Source organism: Vipera berus (assembly GCF_964194415.1).
Source record: "Vipera berus genome assembly, chromosome: 6".
Lineage (NCBI taxonomy): Eukaryota > Metazoa > Chordata > Lepidosauria > Squamata > Viperidae > Vipera > Vipera berus.
The window spans coordinates 63,671,167-63,684,080 of NC_138208.1; the positions used below are offsets into that span (position 1 = coordinate 63,671,167).

General features: G+C 39.7%; 1 protein-coding gene across 2 annotated transcripts; it reads left to right on the forward strand.

Moving 5' to 3' along the window:
• Nucleotides 1-13: 13 nt before the first annotated feature.
• On the forward strand, nucleotides 14-11,637 carry LOC308669662 (UPF0193 protein EVG1). Of its 2 annotated transcripts, none has more exons than XM_081330500.1 (7): nucleotides 14-60; nucleotides 4,180-4,296; nucleotides 5,281-5,343; nucleotides 6,641-6,823; nucleotides 8,511-8,642; nucleotides 11,075-11,175; nucleotides 11,424-11,637. In XM_081330500.1, the coding sequence occupies exons 1-7, from the start codon at nucleotides 36-38 to the stop codon at nucleotides 11,544-11,546; spliced, it is 744 nt and encodes a 247-aa protein (XP_081186626.1). In that variant the 5' UTR covers nucleotides 14-35; the 3' UTR covers nucleotides 11,547-11,637. The 2 variants fall into 2 exon arrangements, with proteins under 2 accessions (XP_081186626.1, XP_081186625.1); XM_081330499.1 differs by lacking the exon at nucleotides 14-60 and adding an exon at nucleotides 3,357-3,611.
• Nucleotides 11,638-12,914: the final 1,277 nt, after the last annotated feature.

Consider the following 12,914-nt stretch of genomic DNA (forward strand, 5'->3'; position numbering starts at 1 on the left):
GACGTTGGCGGAAGCGAGTGCCGGAGGTGGTTGTCATGGTGACGGGAGCCGCCGATTCGGGTAAGAGAAGGAAAATTGAGATTTTTTCCTTTGAGAACCTCTCTCGCTTCCCACCCTATATTGTTATCCCTCCAGAAAAGGATAAGAGCCGTGATCGGACGGAAAACCGGCTCTGTGGGAATAGTTCACATGGGGTACATGGAAGCCGAGATTTCACGCGTCCGTTTTAGTTGCCCGGTTGCAACTCCACTACGTTAAATTGCACCTTGACGTCAAGTACGGTGCAATGGCTGGAATAAGATGGCGGTTGCAATTGTTGTGGTCCATGATGTAGAGCAAATACATCTAGAGTTTTTGCCTTAAAACGTCACTTTGGATTTTCTACACGCAGTCCATAATACTGTACAAATGAATATGCAGTTGGAGAAAGTAAGAAGTGGTGTACAGGTAGACCACGACTTAACGACAATTGAGCCCAAAATTTGTTGCTAAGCAAAACAGTTTTAAAATGAGTTTTGCCCCATTTTATGACCTTTCTTGCCAGTTGTTAAGTGACTCGCTGCAATTGTTAAGTTAGTAACACGGGTTGTTAAGTGAATGTAGCTTCCTCATTGACTTTGCTTATCAGGTTGCAAAAGGTGATCACATGACCCTGGGACACTGCAACCGTCATAAATATTATGAGTCAGTTGCCAAGCCTCCGAATTTTGGTCATATGACTGGGTATTCTGCAATGGTCATAAGTGTGAAAAATTGTCATAAGTCACTTTTTTTCAGTGCAATTGTAACTTCGTACAGTCACTAAATGAGCACTACCTGTATTCCAACAGGCAAAAACTGTAGTCTCTCTTGCCATTTTACTGATGCCTATGAGGATCCAGATTGTTGGGGGCAATATGCTGACTAAACTTTTTATTTCGACCCCAAACCACCCCAGAGATGCCCTCGACGTGATGTCCCGTTGCCTGGAGGCGGTTCGGGTCTGGATGGGGAGGAACAGACTTCAACTCAACCCCGACAAGACTGAGTGGCTGTACATACCGGCATCCCGGGATATTCAGAATATTCCATCTCTTTCTATGGGGGGTGAACTATTACCCCCCGTAGATAGGGCTCGCAACTTGGGAGTCCTCCTAGATTCACGGCTCACTCTGGAAGACCATATAGTAGCTGTGACTAGGGGGGGCTTCGCCCAGGTTCGCCTGGTGCACCAGTTGCGGCCCTATCTAGACCAGGATGCCTTATGTACGGTCACTCATGCGCTCGTGACCTCTCGTCTGGACTACTGCAACGCTCTCTACATGGGGCTGCCCTTGAGGACCACTCGGAGGCTCCAACTGGTACAGAATGCAGCCGCGAGAGTTGTGTTGGGAGTCTCCCGATACTCCCATGTTACACCTCTGCTCCGTGAGCTGCATTGGTTGCCAGTTGTCTTCCGGGTGAGATTCAAGGTACTGGTAATGGTGTTTAAGGCCCTACATGGCATGGGTCCGGAGTACCTTAGGGAGCACCTGCTGCCGGCATCAACTTCCCTCCGCCCTGTGCGCTCCCACAGAGAGGGCCTCCTCAGGGTGCCACCGATCAGAGAATGTCGATTGGTGGCCCCCAGGGGGAGGTCCTTCTCTGTGGGCGCCCCGGAGCTATGGAATCGGTTGCCGGTTGAGCTCCGGATGGCGCCCGATCTTCGCTCCTTCCGTCGCGATCTGAAGACATTCTTATTTGAACAAGCCGACCTGGCCTGATGGGGGATGGTTTGGGTTTTTTATTCTCATTTTATTATATGTATTTATTGTTTTTAGCTGGGCACATGTTTAATTCTTTTTTAACTTTTGTATTTTTGTATTTTTATATATCTGCCCTGTTCACCGCCCTGAGTCCTTCGGGAGAAGGGCGGTATATAAATAAAATTATTAAATTAAATTAAATTAAATTAAACAGCTTAGAGAGGGCTGTAAAGCACTGTGAAGCGGTATATAAGTCTAAGTGCTATTGCTATTTATGAGACTGTTGTGTTTTGATTATGTTACCAGAACAGTGCTGGGGAGAGGCACAAAACTGGCACTTGCACCAGTTTTCTGACATTAGAAGTACCATATTTGGGCTGTCAAAATGCTGAGATGACAGTAAAGCCTAGTAATTGTCCAGATATTTTCCCAGAAATTGTAGCTGTACCCACAGGGAAGGCTTCCATTCAAATTAATTCAGTATTTGAAATCTTCTATACCACTTTGACACCTGGAATAAAAGAAGATTTAAGGAATCTCTTATTCAGGATGAAAAGAAGTGGAAAAGCCAGGGTGCTATTCAGTATTAAATTAAAAAAAATATAGCTAGCCAATAGCTAATAACAAATAATGACAATGCAATGTAAATAGGTGGATAAGAAGCTGGAAATAAATCACAGGGGTAGTGACTGTAACCATTAAATACACAGATGTATGCTCCTCAAGAGAAAGGGTACAACAAATGTAAATAAAATACATGGGAAAGATATCACTCTGGCAACAATGATACATATGATGAAGGCTACATTTTCCCAGTAGTACTTTTGGGCTGTGAAAGTTGGATGATCAAAAGATTGCAAGAAGAAAGTATACACTTTTGAATTGTTGTAGTAAAGAAAAATAGTTAAATACTTTGTATTCTGAGCCTATTTTCATATCCTAGTTACTTAAATGTTTCTCTCTTACCAGTTAAAAGAACAGTCTTGATATAGGCCCTTAGTAAAAAAATAGAACTATCCAGCTTAACTACTCGATGAATTAATTGGGCTCTAAAAATTAAAGCTATCCAGTTGCTGAAATTTCTGAAAGAGAATTTATCCTATTCTCTTTAGCATGTACTATTTTAAAAATTCAGGGAGAATCTTGTGGGCTACCAAGAGCTTGACAAACAAATGATTCCATAAGAGATGACAAAAAAGAACCCTGGCTGTCCATAAGAGGACTAAAAATGAAGCTAAAAGTTAAATATTTAGGACACAAAACATGAAGGCAAGATGCTTGAATGCTTGGGATAATTAAAAATAAAACAGATTGCCAGAAATCAAAATGGCTAAATATTATCACTGATGACACACAAAGAAACAAAAAAAAATTCCATTGACTCCTTTCACTGGGCAATTGTCTTTGCAAAGCTAATCAAATGTTTATCCATCCATCCATTCATCTGCATCAATTGCTCAAGCAATTCTGGGTATTACAGATATTAAGATAATGGTGAGCCAGCAAAGAATGTATTGCCATTATAAACTGTGTTTATATTAATTTATGAAACATGAAAAGAGTACCATTGCCAAATCACCTACTTTACAAGTGACTTTGTCTTTGTCTTTCCATATTATTTCAGTATAATATTTGGTTACTTCCGAAGTCTGTATAAATAGTTTTTGAGATTATACACTCATTGACACTTTTTCAAATAGAGGAAAATTACACTGAGACAGGAGGTAATAAAAGTAATACAGCAAGAAGGGAATTCAAATGATCATGCTGTCTTGGGTCTTTCAAGAAGGCTTTCTACTAGCAAATTTACCAGATGAAGTGATTAGAATGTTCTGGAATCATACAATATGATAGTTGCCAAGGGCAAATGCAAAGTCGTGGGAAAAGGTATAGCAACTTTATGGAGGTGCAATACAAATTCAGTATGCACATCCTACATGCTCTGAAAATATCTTTTTGTCTTAAAATTGAAAGTGCTACATAGCTTTAAAAAGTATATGCTGCCACACATAACTTGTTAGACAAATTCAGAATATCCAGTGTTTCTTGGAACCCCTCCTGTTTAAGATTTTCAATTAAAATCTTCAACTGAATATTCTGCCCATATTTTAAAGTCTAAAAATACGGCTTTGTCCTTTGGTCTGGGGCCCCAACAGTGGCTTACTATTTTGTGGGTGGTTGCCAGAGAAGATCTTAGCTTTTAACTTTTAACTTCCTTATTGAATTTTTCTAATTGTAACTGTTTTCAGCAATTATCTTTTCATTCTATTGTAAAGCCTCCCAGAGTTGCTGTCTGAGGAACACAGGCAGCATAGAAATTTAATAAATAAAATAAATATGACAAATAAATACTGGTGAAAAACAGTAGGAGAAATAAAGATTTGAACTTAAAAACTGTTTTAATGTTTGAGATGTGATCTTAGTAACTATAGATCTCTTTATCAATTTCTTTCAGGATATTGTATTACAATGGCTTCCCAAGAGAGGATCAGGCCTGTGGTAAAAGGAACTGGATTTTGGCATGTTCCCACTGTGAAGGAATATAGCCAGGAAACGCAAGAGCTGTTAAAAGGTAATCAAGCAGAATAGAAAAGTATCTCAGGAAGTAATGCTCCCCAGTCCTGGTTATTATCTTTTTGCATTTTAAAACCACTACCTAAATTACTGTTTGTACAAATTGAGAATGTAAGTTAAGGATCCCTACTCTTTGATGATTTTAGTGACTGTAGGAAAAAGCCTGTGTTGAATTTCTTCCTTAATATGAGTTATAAATTCTTGCATACTTTTCTCCATAGCAGCTAATCACAAGATCTGGTCATGCCAATAAAGTTATAAAAATAAAAAAAACCAGAAAAAACTTCTTTGGATTTCTGTATTCCAATATAACAACAATAATAAAAATAGTTTTGTGGAGAAAACCCATTGTTGCAATTTGTTAGATATTCTGAAAAGGATTTTGAATATTAATTATGCTATAAAGGTAAAGGTAAAGGTTCCCCCACACATGCATGCTAGTCGTTTCCGACTCTAGGGGCCGGTGCTCATCTCCATTTCAAAGCCGAAGAGCCAGCGCTTGTCCGAGGACGTCTCCGTGGTCATGTGGCCGGCATGACTAGATGCCAAAGGCGCATGGAACACTGTTACCTTCCCACCGTAGTGGTCCCTATTTTTCTACTTACATTTTTACGTGCTTTCGAACTGCTAGGTTGGCAGAAGCTGGAACAAGTAACAAGCGCTCACTCTGTTACGCGGCACTCGGGATTCGACCCGCCGAACTGCCAACCATCTGATCGACAAAATCAGCGTCCTAATTATGCTATAGTATTCTACAATTGGATGTCCTTCAGTTATATTTACATCCAAAAGAGAGCAGGAAGACATCTCATTGGAAAAAGCTACTATATATAGATTGGACTATAGCTTTTTAGCATTTGTGGATATCTGTTCTAAGGCTTGGGATTCCTTTTTATATGTAGATACTGTTTGGGTAAATCTGTTTCTGCAAAAGTAGCGATGTTGTTGTTGCTGATCTGTATAGATATTTTTTCTCTTTCAGAGATGATGCAAGAATCTAAGCTTACATGTTTCCAGCAACGCCATCTTGTAAATTGCATGAAACGTAAGTATGCCTAAAATTTACATTTCTTTTTGAAGTCTGCAAAGCTATTTGTTCTGGTTTTCCAATTTCTAAATTTAGTTCAGCCACTAGACTTTCTCCAGCTAAAAAAACAAACTGTTTCCTTGCAAAAGAAATGTATATAAACTCAGGAAGGGAACAGAACATTAGTGGAATACTGTTAAGTCACAGATGATGACTACTTCTTAATAAACTCTAGTTTATCCAACTCTCTAGAACCATAAGGACTCTTCTGTAAAAGTTTGGGATTTTCAGCATGTATTATAAAGGTAGGTTGAGGGACTATTTAGTTTTAAATAATTCTGAATTCATATTAAAACAAGAATCATTCCTATTATACATTTTCTTTTATACATTTATAAGAAGCCAATTTACAGAAACTCTCCTGAAATATTAAATTGGAACACATATTTGTACCTAGCAATTTAACCTTGGGGTCAAATCTAGACACTGCCAAGAATACTACATGGAGATATCTAAGAAGCTGCCAGCGACTGAGTTTGACTGAAAGGAGACTCTGCCATGTATACTTAAAATGGTACATGTATGCCATCGGCTTTATGTTTACCGTATTTTTCGGACCATAAGACGCACTTTTTCCCCCAAAAGTGGGGGGGGGGAAACGAGGGTGTGTCTTATGGTCTGAAGGTGATCCGTATGGCCAGCCCCAACCTCTGCAAGTGGAGCACGAATCAGCACGTGCTGAGAAACGCCGATCTCACGCTCCTGCACTCTCCCTCGCTCGGTTTCAGCTTCCCTTGCTACAAGAGAAAGCAGGCTGAAACGAAGTGAGGAGATTGCCAGGAATGCGAATCGGCTGATCTCGCGCTGCTGCAATCTGCCTCATTTCAGCTTGCTTTCTCTTGTAGCAAGGGAAGCTGAAACTGAGCGAGGGAGTTTGCAGGAGCGCGAGATCGGCCGATTCACATTTCTGGCAATCTCCCTCACTCCGTTTCAGCTTGCTTTCTGCAAGAGAAAGCCGGGCTGCAGGGCCGCCTCCGTGGGTACTGCTCTAATGCAGAGAGGGAAGGACAAAGAGGGAGGGAAGGAAGGAAGGAAGGAAGGAAGGAAGGAAGGAAGGAAGGAAGGAAGGAAGGAAGGAAGGAAGGAAGGGACAATGGGAGAGGGAGGGAGACAAAGAGAGAGGGAGAGAGAGAGAAAGAATTTTTTTTCTTGTTTTCCTGCTCTAAAAACTGGGTGCGTCTTATGGTCCGGTGCGTCTTATGGTCCGAAAAATACGGTACTTCCTTTCTGACCAATCTTTGCCCTTCTTTCTTAGGTGGTGATGCTTTCCCCATACACTGTTATCCAACATCCAGCAGAGAACCAGAGTTTCCAAAGCCTGTATCATCAAAGATTGTTTTGACAACCAGTCCCTTTGGTAGACCTCACCTCCGGCCTGCAGAAATTTGTCGCGCAGGAAATGCATATATCAGAGAAAAATTCAAACCTCAAGCCATTCGTAAGCAAGAAACATTTGCAAATGATAAATGCAGGAATTGAGAGATAAATAACAATGATTATACTTATTATTTACAAGTAATCTTTGTTCAGCTATTGCACTGCCTGGGCAGCAACCACTTGTAGTTACCACAGTGATGAAAATTACAACCTATGAAAATATAACTTTGCAACTAATGATCACATTTATCTTCACCATTTCACACAGTACATGTTGTCCATTGCCTGATCTGCTTTTCTTTTCTTTACCTCCTTCACAGTACAAAAGGTTTGCTTAAACAAGCTATCTCTTCCTGAGCTGCTTCTCTTTTCAATGCAGAGGGTCACTGAAAAGTGCTAACCACAATTCTGTGATTTTAATTACTTGATTAGAACCCCCCTGGATCTGCACAGTTGCTGTCTGAAATTGACAAGACCATAATCAAGGTCTTACTCAAGGCCTTTTTTGCCTCCTAAGTGCTCAAGCCTCCCACGTGTGCTAGGCAAACAGCTGATGATCTGTATTCCACATTGTGTGCCTGCTTACTTCTTATAATCTCTTCCTCTCCAATGAATGTAGATACAAACATGAATGATCTAATTCCCTTGCTAATTATCCCAGTACTGAAGTGAGCACCCAAAATGGTGAAAAGGAGCCCTAAGATTGGCCCTTTTACCTGGCTTCCTTGTGAGTCAAGTTCCAGAAACCTTCCCTGCTGTTTGAGGTCATATCCTTTTGATATTGTAAAGCAAAGGAAAGCTGATGTAAAATTGTAAACACAATCGCATATTTTTTTCCGCTTAGCTACCACTTTGCTTAATGACTGATTGGTGGTTCCCAGTTGCAGTAGTTAAAGAAGGACTACCCACTGAAAGGCTTGATGAATCTAAATGATCTGCCAGATTAGTGCAACTCTTCAAAGAGAAATGTCTGAGAAAGAGAATATGATAACCAAGGGAATGTCTTGTGTGCAGAAGTACCAAAATTCTCTCCATTTAGCAGTCTCAACTGCTGCCATTTGTGTATCAGGATTCATTTGTACTCATTTGCTTAGACATTTTAAAGTTGTCTTCTTTTGAATACAGTCTGTTCTTTTATTTACTATTTAGTAGGTTAGGATAGGGGCGCGGTGGCTCAGTGGGTTAGGACGCTGAGCTTGTCGATCAGATGGTCGGCAGTTTGGAGGGTCGAATCCCGAGTGCCGTGTAGCAGAGTGAGCGCCTGTTACTCGTCCCAGCTTCTGCCAACCTAGCAGTTTGAAAGCATGTAAAAAATGCAAGTAGAAAAATAGGGACCACTATGGTGGGAAGGTAACAGCGTTCCGTGCGCCTTTGGCATCTAGTCATGCCAGCCACATGACCACGGAGACATCCTCAGACAAGTGCTGGCTCTTCAGCTTTGAAACGGAGATGAGCACCGGCCCCTAGAGTCGGAAACGCCTAGCATGCATGTGCGGGGGAACCTTTACCTTTACCTTTTTAGGTTAGGATAAGGTTGGTCAGAAAGAATAGTTTTCCTAAAACCACTAATATATAAATGCCTGAGATTTGAATCAAACCGTGAATTGCTGAGCATCAAGCTTCAGCAATCCAAAATTCAAGCAAGTCCATGGTCCTTCTTTCCAAATATGAAGTAGGGGGGACAGTCAGCTATCAATATTTGATCAATATTTTTATAAACAGTAATATTGTTTCTTTTGTATTTACAGGAGACCTGGAGAAGGAGAAAGAAAGACTGCAAAACATCTTAGCAACAGGAAAGGACAAAGTGGAGAAGAAAACTCAGAAGAAACCAGTCAAGATAGAAGAAACAGTACTAGAGCTGGACCGATTCGATGAATGTAAGCAGACCTCCTTAGTTAAAAGGATACACTCTGGCAGGGTTCATGCCATACATTAGCCTAGGCCAGGGGTAGGCAACCTCGGCTCTTTTATTCTGGGAGTTGAAGTCCATGAGTCATAAAAGAGCCGAGGTTGCCTACCCCTGCCCTTGGATAAAAGGTTGGTTGTAGTTCAGGAACTCAAACATTTACACCCACAGGCACCACTGGAATACAGATATAACACAAAGAACTGCAATAGAAGGAGTGTGGCAAAACAAAGCAAAGATGGTACCATTCGTAATAGGCACATTACATGCAATCTTAAAACAACTGGATCACTACTTGAACACCATCAGCACTGACAAAATCCCCATCAGTCAATTGTAAAAGGCAGCTTTACTTGGAACAGCTTACATCCTGCAACAATACCTTTTACACTATCAAAAATTTGCCTATAACCAGCCCTTGGGAAGACTCAATCGGTTGATAAAAATACCAAATCCAATGTAAACATTTGGCTGTGTGGTGATCCCTAACAGTGTTTAGGATTAATTTATAATGCTAATCCACTTACTGGATTGGCATCATACACTGAACCAGAAGATAAGCAAACATGCTATGTTCATATAGTATGCCATCACTAAAAACTAAGATTAACTCTAACCAAGTTAGATGTTAGATCCACACCATTAGGATGTGTAAAATGCAGCTTCTAAGAATTGACCTGATCTGATTAAAGCATGCTCTATGAATACTGTGTTTGTAGCTAGTAGAGATTTATTCCCTCCTGCTTGTCTCCTTAGATTCTGAGCACTGTCAAATCAGTAACTTACGTGCTATATTGTCTTTCCAAAAGATTGCTCATACTTCCAGGATGAAGCACAGAAAACAACCCTTATCCCAGTAATGCAATACGGCAGAATCATTACTTTAGCACAGTGTTGTAGACACTATGTTGTACCCAGGATGACACCAAACCAATTGATGCAAGAGTTTATAGAATGCTTTGATATACAGAGGACTTCACGGTCAACTCAATGATTGCAAGGTGCCCAGGTCGTGTGGTTGTAAAATAAGCCCAAATCACCACCCTTCCACCCCTGTGCTTGACAATTGGTATGAGATGTTTGTGCTGATATTTGGTGTTTGCCAAACATGGCACTGTGCATTATGGCCAAACATCTTTACTTTGATCTCATCTGTCCAAAGCACAGTGTTCTAGAAGACTTGTGATACATGGCACTGTGCATTATGGCCAAACATCTTTACTTTGAACTCATCTGTCCAAAGCACAGTGTTCTAGAAGACTTGTGATACATGGCACTGTGCATTATGGCCAAACATCTTTACTTTGATCTCATCTGTCCAAAGCACAGTGTTCTAGAAGACTTGTGATTTGTTCAGATGCAACTTTGCAAACCGAAGCTGTGCAGCCATGTTCTTTTTAGAGGAAAAGAGGCTTTCTCCTGGTAACCCTTCCAAAGAAACCATACTTATTTAGTTTTTTCTAATTGTACTGTCATGAACTTCAACATTTAACATACTATATGAGACCTATAGAGTCTGAGATGTCACTCTTGGATTTTTTGCAATTTCTGTGACCATTGCACGGCCTGTCCTTGGGGTGAATTTGCTGGGACAGCCACTCCTGGGAAAATTGGAAACTGCCTTGAATGTTTTCCACTTGTGAATAATCTTCCTCACTGTAGAATGATGGATTTTAAATTGTTTGGAAATGGCCTTAAAATCCTCCCCAGACTGATGGGCAGTAACAATTGTTTCTCTAAGATCATTGCTGTCTTTCCCCTTTGGCATTATGTTAACACACACCTCAATGCTGAAGACCAGCAAACTCCTAAAACTTAGGCTTTTATAGAGATAGTCACACTTGCTTATGATCAACTGATCGAGCATAGTTGATTAGCAGCACCTGGCTGCTACTTAGCCTCTTCGTAGCTATGAAAGCAGTAAGGCTGCACTTAGTTTTTCACATATAGCTGCTCCTTTTTGGTTTTCTTTTTGTAAAATAAACGGTGGTGTAGTATGTCATGTGTTCTTGTTCATCTGAGGTTAGATTTATCTACTTTTAAGAACTGCTAAGGACCAAATGATTTTTTTTTACTATGTCCTGATATGTAAAACCATAGAACTCAAAGAGGATGCACAAGAAAGATGTATAACACATTGCATCTATTTTCCCCCAATGGAAGCAGTGGTCATGAACAGGTTTAAATAGCATACAGAGAATTAATGTAGCATGTTTCAGTGTTGTTTTTTATTTAATGTTGATGCTGTTGCAAGCCTCCCAGGATTATGGCCCATAAGATGAGCTGCTACAGGTCTTTTAAATAAAATAAATGGGAAATTAATTATTCAAACTTCAGAAGAATAACTATGTTCCTGCCCCTTAGTCTTTCATTCCACATTGCTTCATTTGTCTTTATGCTCAGTGGTGAATGAAATTCAAGATCGACAAAATTTCCTGTCAGAAATGGAAGCTTTGGGACAGAGCAAAGCGTATCAAGGAATTATCCAAACCGAAATATCACAGGTACTTGGCAATTCTGACCTTAAATGCAATCTTTTTTCGTTTGAAAATTGGATATGATGATATTTTAAGAAAGTGGGGAAAGATTTGGCAGAGGGTCATGTGTGTATCTAAAGCAAAAAGAACCTTTTAAAAATGTTATAGTGGAGGTGGTAATACATCTTCATCTGGAGTAAGACTTGTGTATTATCTTGTAAGAAAATTAAAATTTATTGAATTCTTATTATGTCTCCTTTTTCTGCTGTTTGCAGAAGCTCCGGGAGATGGAGATGATTGACAAGCAGAGAACAGCAGAACTAAAAGGGGCAATAGCCAAGTCTTTCAATATAGGCATCAAACATGACAATCCAAACATGGTTCAAGTAGACCAATAGTTTTCCCCACACCCCCACACCTAAGGATATAACTCCTTCACCCTTACTTTTTCTGCAGACATAAGAGAATGTGAAGAATATCTTATTAGTACAGTTTTGACTCTTTTGTGGCAGGTACCTGTAGAATATATTTAATGTCCAGAAATATTGTATGACTCTGGAAAAGTAGGAAGAATCTGTTTCAATATGTAATGGCAGAAGCCTTTTCAAAAATGTGATCCAGAAACAAAAGGGTTCAAATGAATCACAAGGTTAGAATGAGTATCAGCTTGCTTGCCTTGACAAACAAGAGGAAAGGATTTCTACATACTTCATCTCTGGAAAAAAGCATCTGTGTTTCTACCATTTATGTGCTGCTGTTTTTTTAGAATTAGAACAGTACAACTCTTGGAATAGATCAAAAATATTTTATATCTGATTCTGCCATCGACTGGGATGCTGCTTCCACTCAAAACTTGCTTCTCATTCATCATATAACTCTTCAGCGAACAGTGGTGACTGTTCTTTCGGAGTAGGAGAGAGAGAATCGGAAGATTTTAGATGGCAGTTATTTTTGATGAATGCTTCTTCAGTAAAATTACATAGGACCATTTTCATTATGACTGACTATTCACATGTCTGTCATTTGTTAAAAAAAAGACTTCATAGCACAAAAGTAATTGGACAGGTGTAAGGGATGTTTTTCTCATTGATGCACTTTTTGCTTTGGTCCAGCTCACTTTTGATAGCTGTTTATTACTCCACTTGTAAAAAAATAAATAAAAAGTCCTCTGAGAATTTTGTAATTTTCTATTTTTCTTTCCATATACCGTAATGTATTGTATTCACTTTCTGCCAAGACATCTCAAACTATAGAAACAAACACAAAATATAGTGGTTTTATTGGTTTTATTATTGATTTCACCTGTGCCCATCAGTGGAGATTGCAATTAACACAGAATAATTATGTTCACCAGAATCCAATATTTTCTGATGGGAATGTATCTGATATTTTAAAAGATTGACTATTTTGTTTTATAAGAGAGAAAGTTATGCATTGGACAATCTTGTAGCTGAGAGTAAGAATCTGATGGTGGCCATGATCTACTTGTAGAGGCTGAGAAGGTGGTTCCAATCAGAGCTGACACCACCAATGAATTTGGTTCTGCTTTGAAAGGTTCTGACACCTAACTGCTGCTTTCCAGATGTGTTGAATTATCCATCACCTCCAAATAGCATTAAAATGATATACTGGCTGACAAGATGTAAATGGTAGTATAACACATCTGGAGGGCTCCAAGTTAGGGAGGGCACTCCAGGCTGAATATCTCAGTCAAGGACAATTTGCCAAATCATCACATTTGAATAAAGCAGCACAGCAATTTGCTA

Bases quoted from the DNA above. Each gene is read 5' to 3' on its own strand.
- LOC308669662 (XM_081330499.1), top strand. From the start codon at position 3,572: ATGATAGTTGCCAAGGGCAAATGCAAAGTCGTGGGAAAAG. The intron at 5,344-6,640 runs GTAAGTATGCCT...CTTCTTTCTTAG, and splicing joins TCTTGTAAATTGCATGAAAC to GTGGTGATGCTTTCCCCATA. The intron at 8,643-11,074 runs GTAAGCAGACCT...CTTTATGCTCAG, and splicing joins GCTGGACCGATTCGATGAAT to TGGTGAATGAAATTCAAGAT.